Source organism: Cyprinodon tularosa, unplaced genomic scaffold, assembly GCF_016077235.1.
Source record: "Cyprinodon tularosa strain WSP-4 unplaced genomic scaffold, ASM1607723v1 ctg61, whole genome shotgun sequence".
Lineage (NCBI taxonomy): Eukaryota > Metazoa > Chordata > Actinopteri > Cyprinodontiformes > Cyprinodontidae > Cyprinodon > Cyprinodon tularosa.
Window position 1 is genome coordinate 891124 of NW_024039352.1, and position 8724 is coordinate 899847.

General features: G+C 39.5%; 2 protein-coding genes across 2 annotated transcripts; both read left to right on the plus strand.

Moving 5' to 3' along the window:
- The first annotated feature begins 1154 nt into the window (after positions 1–1154).
- Positions 1155–5088, plus strand: LOC119798104 (zinc finger protein 354C-like). Its single transcript, XM_038307449.1, has 2 exons — positions 1155–1508; positions 3770–5088. Exons 1-2 carry the CDS (start codon positions 1310–1312, stop codon positions 4456–4458), a joined length of 888 nt encoding a protein of 295 aa, XP_038163377.1. The 5' UTR covers positions 1155–1309; the 3' UTR covers positions 4459–5088.
- A 1757-nt stretch (positions 5089–6845) lies between these two features.
- LOC119798103 (zinc finger and SCAN domain-containing protein 31-like) lies at positions 6846–8509 on the plus strand. The gene is made up of 2 exons (XM_038307448.1): positions 6846–7219; positions 7439–8509. Exons 1-2 carry the CDS (start codon positions 7021–7023, stop codon positions 8236–8238), a joined length of 999 nt encoding a protein of 332 aa, XP_038163376.1. The 5' UTR covers positions 6846–7020; the 3' UTR covers positions 8239–8509.
- The last annotated feature ends 215 nt before the right edge of the window (positions 8510–8724 follow it).

Below are 8724 nucleotides of genomic sequence, written 5' to 3' on the forward strand. Positions count from 1 at the left end.
AAATATGAACCATAAAGGTATAGTTGTAGGTGTTCTCGTTCTGGGTGGATCATCAAAATGAGTGCTCCTCCTAATTGTCAATCATTCTGGTGATATGTTTACGTTAGGACGTCCTATGTGCTCATCCCCATTTTCACTTAAGTGGTGAGTCTGACATTAGTGGACAAATTGCAAATCTTCTTTTGGAAACTAAGCTTGTATGAACAATGCAAACAGCAACTTTTAAAGAGTGTGCATGAGGAAAATTGGGCTTGTGCATGCTTTCACACGTGTTTAATAGACCTTCCCTCTTGGGAGCAGGTACAGGGTTCTTGCATGTGCATTTTTTTAAAAGTGGTGAGGGTGGGTCTTTTCAAAAATTTTGTGAAAATCCTCCACTATACGTTTAAAATTCGAACAATGGAAGGCTAGAGATCTCCACACAGTCTGACAGGTCTGAAGCAAATCTGCAAATAAAGATGTTCATAGGCTCCTTTCGAATAAGAATAGATGCCAATATCTAATAATTATATAATCATTTTGATAAATATTTAAAGTAATTACTATACATTTTTAAATGCATGCAGATGTAATTATGGAAACACACAAAGATACAAACAAAAGTTTTTTTAATGAAAAAGGTTTTTATTTTGTTTTTGAGATGAGTACAAATAATTTCCCCGAGAATTAGAGGGCTTCATTAATAGCTTTACAGCTATAAAGACAGATCAGTCTTTATTTTGAACAAGCTGTTATTCTACATTTTTCATCCATTTGTTCGCCAGATATTGGCATCTGCCTCTCATTAAACAAAGAATAAACTTTAATCTCCATAAAGTGAATTTTGTTTGTGTCTGATGGACAAAGAAGCATCACCACAAAGCCTCCTCACTGAAACAACTCCCATTTTAACCCTCACTGCTGCTTAGTGGCCTGCCTATCCCTCTGCTTATTTGCATCCCAGTGACACCAGATAAACATCTTAAACTGGGAACATTTCAACCTTTATGCAAAGAAAAATCTTTTTACTAGCAGGACATAAAAAAAACCCACAAAGGTCACAATAAGAATGTAAAAAACAACAAGAAGAAAAGATAAACAAGTGAAATGTATTTAATAGAGTACAGTATTAAAGAGCTGGTCATCTGGGCAGCAGGGGGCGCTAAAGAATTTCATTTTTAAATGTTTAGTAAGCCTGTAACAAAAGACGAAATATTAATTTAATTACTTTGGATCGGCCAGACAACAGAACAGCCTCCCTGCATTAAAAAGCTGGGTTATTGTATTTTTTTAAAGCATTAGTTTCCTGGCTGTGCTGGTTGGTTCCAACATGTCGGGGATGCAGCAGCTCAGGCTCCTGGTTAGCGAGCGGCTAACGGTGGCTGCAGAAGAGATCTTCGGGCTCTTTGAGAAAACAATAACGGAGTACCAGGAAGAGGCGGTCCGCTCCAAGAGAGAAATCATCCAGCTGAGACAGCAGATCGAGCAGCTGACCGTCTTACAGCCCCGAGTGTCTTTGTTCAAAGAAGGTTGGTGGCGATGCTGTCAAAGCAGCTGTTGCTAAATCAGCTTTAAAAACAGCTCTGCGGCCATCACTGTTACTGTGACGTCAATAATGTTGTTGCATTGGTTGATGTAAAGTAGTTACATTGCATTTTGCTTATAGAAGGTGTGTATTTATAAATAGATAGATAAACAAAAGGTTTTTTGTCAGGTTTAATCAAACTAAACATTTCCAGTACAGTCAGGTTTTTATTTATATTACAAGCAGGCATTTCCTTCTTATTTAAATACAACTGATGGGTCACTCATGTCTGTAAGGCTTTGATATGCCTATACTGCAAAACATATCTCTCTTTAACCACCATATAATTAAACTGGCTTAATTAATTAAAAGTTAAATAAGTCATTTTCCATATACCAAATAAAGACAATAAAAAACAATCCACTGGACATTGTCTCCAAGTTTGAAGACATCTGCTTCCCATCCAGGAAACTTTTGCAATTCAAAATTTTAGACTATCAAAATTCAAATTCAATTCAAAATTTTACACTTTCAAAATTCTAATTCAAAATCTTAGACTTTCAAAATTCAATTCAGAATTTTAGACTTTCAAAATTCAAAATTCTATTCAAAATTTTAGACTTCAAAAAAAGTTTTGTGGAAGGAAGCGAAACCTCTTCAACTTCAACTTTTTTTTTTTTTGGAATGACTATGACATTTCACTTTCCATCCAGGAAGCTTTTAATTCAAAACTTTAGACTTTCAAAATTCTATTCAAAATTTTAGACTCTCAAAATTCAAAGTCAAAATTCAATTTGAAATTTTAGACTTTCAAAATTCAGACTTCTATTCAAAATTTTAGACTTAAAAAAAGCTTCCTGGATGGGAAGCGCAACATCTACAAACTCGGAAACAAAGTCCAGTGGATTTAAATGTACTCTTTTTGGATTTTTTTGGTTTATTTGGTTTAAATGTACCAATTCGTCCCTGTAGGGATGGTGTTCTCAGGCCTCCAAATGTTAATCTGATAAATTTTAGACAATCAGATCATTGCACACGTTTCCACATGTAGGACGACCTTACTAAACCATATCATCACAATGATTGACAATTAGGAGGACCACTATTTTGGATGAATTAATATTTTAAGTCACTATAAAAACATTTCAAAAATGAAAAAAGAATCTTGATAATGATGCTACCACCACCATGTTTCAGACTGATGGTGTTCCTTTGGTATTGTTCAGTACCTTTTAACTTTAAGATGCTAGACATTTGCAACCTGTAATCTGGCCTTTTTATGTTCCAGTCATGTCATTATGGGGCTCACATCTTCACATGGTCTAGTTGTTTATGCTCTTGGGCTTATAGTTACCTTCTTGGCAAAAAAAAATAAAAAATCTTTGGGACATAGGAACATGCCACCCCTTACTGGTATGGGATTATTTAAACAGATGGACGCAGCACCTTTAGTTGTCCTGGAAAATGAACCCTTGGCTGAGCCAAACTTGGGGAGCTCCACACGTCTCTTCTTGATGTCTGGGCTGATTCTTTAGATTTGTACATCATGTCATACAACAAGTCCCATCCACAGACTAGCATCCGCTTTTCTTGGATATCTTAGATTAACCTACAATAGCAGCCATTCAAAATGGCCCTTCCCAGTCAAACGCCAGCCGACTGGCAGCCCACTTCCATGCAACTCCCAGCAAAATCCCCTCCAACTTCCAGCCCATCCTTCTCCTGGGTGTGTATATTTTTTACTCTGACTCCACCCTTTCACTAAATTACAGGGTCTGACCAGGGGATGTTGCTTCTCTTTAGATCTTATGCCCACAAATAATGACAGAAAGAATATTTTAGTACAAAGATGTTTAAAAAGTGGGGAAATTATGAATGGCTACTACTGTAATGGAGTCCTGAAAACCAAGCTTCCCAAAACTGGGTAAAAGCTTTGTGACCTTAAAGCCTGGGGTCTTTTAAATTGAATAAGATATGAAAAAAAAAAATGTCTGTATGAGATGAACATATTTTTTAATCAAGCCTAAATTTCTGCTCTTAAAAAGTTTTTTTTTTTTTAAATCATCTTGATGTAATATTAAAAACTAAAACGTTGCCTTTTGTTAGCTTTAGGTGTAATCATCATAATTAACAGAAATAAATCTTTAATCTATCTGTCTGTGAGCAGTTCATTTATATAAAGTGTTTTTTTTTTGTGAATAAATACAAATGTTATACAATATTACCTCTTTCGCTTGTTTTTCTGTCTCCTATCTGTGGATTCAGCATCAGGGACCCGAAGCACGCCTCCAGCTGAAGGACAAAATGAAAGCGGGGACCATCGGCAGGTTAAAGAGGAGCAGCTGGATGTCTGCATCATCCCAGACCTGGACACTGACTCCTCAGACAATGTAAAAGATTCAGCGTATGAATCAGAAGAAGCCCTTCAAAGTGACCCCCATCTATTACCGAGTGTCAGCTCCATTACCGTGACACTAAACAGCAGAGATAATAGCGAATGGATCAGGCAGATTGGAACAAACTCATTACATTGCGGTCCGAGTCCTGGCCATGTTCCATTAATGCAGCTGGAACACGTCCTGGATAGTAAGTCCTGCCGTCTGTGTGGCATGTCCTTCATCAGGGACTGCGACCTGATCAGGCATGTGGACGAGTCCCACCAGGGGCAAAAGGCCTTCAAATGCTTCGAATGTCACAAGGAGTTCGCCCGGAAAGATAGTCTGACTTTGCATTTGAGGGTTCACACGGGCGAGAAGCCGCATAGGTGCCCCTTCTGCGAGAAAACCTTCACCCAGACTTCAAACCTCAGGGTCCACATGAGGAAACACACAGGCGAGAAGCCGTACTACTGCAGCTCATGTGGCAAAATGGTGGCACACTCCTACCACCTGAAAACATGCTTCAGACGATCCACAGCGTCGACGGACATCCATGGGAGGAGGTCTTTAAACTGACTCTATAACCTCTGAATGAATAAGCTGAAAGCCATGAAACCACATCGTCTTTGTTGAGCCATAATCCATAATATTACCGTAGTTACTTCTGCAGAGCCCCCTCCCCCAAGACAGTGTTACAAGGCAAGCATATGGTCCTACCCCCCATAGTGTTTGAGGACAGAAAAAAAACCAAACTCAGAGGATTCCCTTCTACTTCTGTGAAGCTTTCCTGGGGTTCACATCAGAGATGAAGTCATCATGGAAGCCACCATTATAGCTTATGTCCAGTTAAGTCATGATGGCCGATATCAGAACCAAATTGCTGCAAAACAGACTGTTTGCAACATTTCTCTTTGAGTTTCAGGAACTTCCAGATGCTTGAAGAGATGAAGAGAGTGGAGGAGCAGAGCTTCTTTTGATGTGTGAGTGGTTGCAACAAAAAACTCCCTTGCTTTGGTCCTACCATGCTAAGCTGCTCATCTTTAACTCACTAAAGAATGCTAATATATATCTTAAAAATTTTTTATGACTTTTTCTGAGACAATGTTGATGCTTTTTACATTTTCTCCATTAAACTGCTTGTCTGAGGTCATCATCAAACATGCTAAGAGCAGTCTTCAAAACATGATTAAACCATGTTTATTTGCATTTTAGTTTATTTCTTTAGGTGATGCACTACATACCATAAGGTTAAAGCCTGGTTGTGTCACAGTTAACGCAGATATGCCTCCACCCCTTTCGCAAACACTCTGCTGCACCTCTCCAAAATTGTAGTTGATCGCAGACAGTGCCGCAGACACGAGGCCTCTGATTGGTCAAATCTATATACGCTCTACATTATGCATATTTCCTGTTTGGTATCTAATGGCAGAAACTCTGGATATAGTGCCGTCCACAACGCCTGGCACACCTCCGACACCGTCCTAGACAGGACGCTAGTTATTAGTAGTGTTGCACCGATTCCGATACCAGTATCGGACGGGGCCCCGATACTGCCCTAAAATGGTGGTATCGGTATCGGCAAGTACCAACAAATACGGCACCGATACCATTTTGAGAGCCCTAAGTTTATTCAACTATTGTCACCCACTCCTGGTAGGCAATAAAAAGTTCTACTGGATTATGGCTACAATAGTGCTCACCGGAACACTCAGAAGTTTAGAAATCCTTCTGTAACTAAGGCCATCATTAACGTTGCAAAGGTCCTTTGAAAGCTCTTTACTTTTACCCATCATGAGATGTTTCTTGTGTGATACCAGAGACACCTTTTTATTGGCCATCATTTGGGACTGAACCGGTGTGTGTGTTCAATCCTTTTTTCCCTGTGCCATTCCACTTTATTACACATAACCTAAGTTCTGTACATCTATGATTTGATTGCTTTGTATGTGTGGATTACATGGATTGTTAACAGGCTTGGACGATTTTCGGCCCTGGCATTTCACCGGCCCCAGTGACTGCTGCTGCTTAATGAACGCAACTCACCACATCATCAGGGTTGCCAGATGTCACTGACTCACGTTTTTCAGCCCAAAAAATGTTCATAAACCCCCTGGATATACGAAATCTTGCCCAATATGAACCAAAATCTATTGATCTCTTAGGCCATAATTCGAAAGAAAAAATGTTTTTAACCCATAGACGGCTATCCTAAACTGCCAGATTGGGAAACATCCCAACCTGGCAACAATGCACGTAAGACGTTAGCCTTTAGATGCAAAACCCCATCATGCATTGCAACATATTTTTGCAAAATATTTAAACATAATTTCGCCAAATATAAGAGGAACATAAAAGTTTGGTTTAAAAAAAGCATTTTAGTTTTATTATAATTTAGTTTGTTGCAAGGCTGTAGGAAATAGGATTATTTATAAGAATTTAGAATAAAGGGAGCTACTCTGGTCCACACGCCAGCACAGTAGATGGCGATGATATCCTAACGTTTGATGTCACCTGCCAGTACAAACCAGAAAGAAGATTTTTTTTTTTTTTTTTTACAAAACATTTATTCAACAATGATTTAACAACAAACAGTTAAAAAACAAGTCAGGTCAACAATACATTATTATATCAGCAGCTTGTTATATTTTAGCTTTCCCTCATCAGAAATGGTGCACAAAAAGAAGAGGAGGAGGAAGAAACAGCAGGGGGTGCTATATGCAACTGAAAGAGAGAGGATGAGGAAAATAAGTATGGAAATTATGGAATTTAAGGACAGATGGAGCCAGGGATAAAATTTGATTATTAATAAAGCATTGTTTTTATTTTTACAATACACAAAAATAAAAAAAATAAAATATAGTAGGTGGAACTATAGAGCCTCACACCCATGTACAGTAGGGGACAATATGCTGCAATCCGGCAATCTAACAAAGAAGAAGAAGAAGAAAAGAGGGGGGAGGAGGAAACAGCAGGGGGCGCTGTGACATATAATACTTTAATTGCGAACGGGGAAGGAAAAGTCACGCTGCTGTCTTTTAATTAGATTATATTTGTCAGGCGTTTTGTATTGCAGTGATAGTGTTTTATCCTTTTAGTTGTTTTCCTTTTAGTTTCCTGGCTGTGCCGGTTGGTTCCAACATGTCGGGGATGCAGCAGCTCAGGCTCCTGGTTAGCGAGCGGCTAACGGCGGCTGCAGAGGAGATCTTCGGGCTCTTTGAGAAAACAATAACGGAGTACCAGGAAGAGACGGTCCGCTCCAAGAGAGAAATCATCCAGCTGAGACAGCAGATCGAGCAGCTGACCGTCTTACAGCCCCGAGTGTCTTTGTTCAAAGAAGGTTGGTGGCGATGCTGTCAAAGCAGCTGTTGCTAAGTAACCGTGGTCTTGCCATGCAGCTCAATGTGCTACATCTGAGATGATCCGTTGGTTTGGGTTGAATTAGATGAACTTTATGAACTTCTATCATCCGTAATAGTACTTAAACAGTTATTAATTGTATCTCTGAATAGTTTGCTCTTGAGATTGGCGCTAATTTAGTGTATTTTCTCTTCTATAGACGTGCAATCACTGGCTGGCAATCAAAGTCAGCCTCCAGCTGAAGAACAAAAGGAAAGTCGGGAGCATCATAGGGTCAAAGAAGAGCAGCTGGATGTCTGCATCAACCCACACCAGGATTCTCCACAGGATGTCAAAGTTTTTCCTGCTGGATCAGAGACAACAGTTCAAACGGAGCCCCAGGTGTTACCCAGTGTCAGCTCCATAACTGAGACAACAAACAATGATGACGTCCATAATGAATGGACTAATGATGTTGGGCCAGATTTGTCTTATTTTGACCCAAATCCCAGTGAAATTACTTATTTGCAGCAGGAAATAGCCCTCGATAACAAGTCCTGCCGTATCTGTGCCAAGTTCTTCATCAGGGACTCGGCTTTGATCAGGCACATGGAGGAGGTCCACACTGGACACAAGGCCTTTAAATGCTTCGAATGCCACAAGGAGTTTGCTCGTAGAGATAGCCTGGCTTTGCATTTGAGGGTTCACACAGGTGAGAAGCCGCACAGGTGCCCCTTCTGTCAGAAGACCTTCACCCAGACTTCAAACCTCAGAGTTCACATGAGGAAACACACGGGCGAGAAGCCGTACTTCTGCGACAACTGTGGCAAAATGGTGGCACACTCCTACCACCTGAAGACATGCTCCAGTCATGCCTCGTATACCAAGAACAACAGCAGGGAGAAGAAATTCCGCTGCTTCCAATGTGGCAAAAAATTTCGCTCCATTCCAGACCTCAATATGCACATGAAGATTCATGAAGCCAGAAAATCACGGGCTCTTGTGCAGATGTTTTCTTAGTCTTTTTTTTTTCCCAGCATTTTTTTTTACACTGTCACAAGTATAGCATGACGAAATTCACATTCTGCACTAAACCCATCACCCCAGTGGTACAGAGTGTTTATTTTACTTGTAAAATGTAGAAAATATAGAGAATTGTGAATAAAAATTGTGATTTGTTTTTGTACCCCTAAAAAGCTTGTAAAGGTTTACATATAGTGTCTTTTGGGCCCTTTTATTCCATATATCTGTGATTAAACTAAGAATGAATCACAAAAAACACGTCTCCTGAGCTGTTTATTACAATTATATGTGTGTGTGAATGTGTGTGTATATATATATATATATATATATATATATATATACACACACACATTTGTGTAGGCCTACTACTTGCATAACTAAAGCAATTGTAGCTTGCTATTTTACTTTCTGTATGATACAGGTCCAGCGGATTTTGAAACAGCTTCTTCCCCACTGCCATCAGACTGTTGAAAAACTCGAAAT

What these genes read in the sequence shown, in the direction of transcription:
- LOC119798104 (XM_038307449.1), top strand. Translation starts at nt 1,310, where the DNA reads ATGTCGGGGATGCAGCAGCTCAGGCTCCTGGTTAGCGAGCGGCTAACG. An exon ending in AGTGTCTTTGTTCAAAGAAG is followed by an intron (nt 1,509 to 3,769) that starts GTTGGTGGCGAT and finishes CTGTGGATTCAG; the next exon opens with CATCAGGGACCCGAAGCACG.
- LOC119798103 (XM_038307448.1), top strand. Translation starts at nt 7,021, where the DNA reads ATGTCGGGGATGCAGCAGCTCAGGCTCCTGGTTAGCGAGCGGCTAACG. An exon ending in AGTGTCTTTGTTCAAAGAAG is followed by an intron (nt 7,220 to 7,438) that starts GTTGGTGGCGAT and finishes TCTCTTCTATAG; the next exon opens with ACGTGCAATCACTGGCTGGC.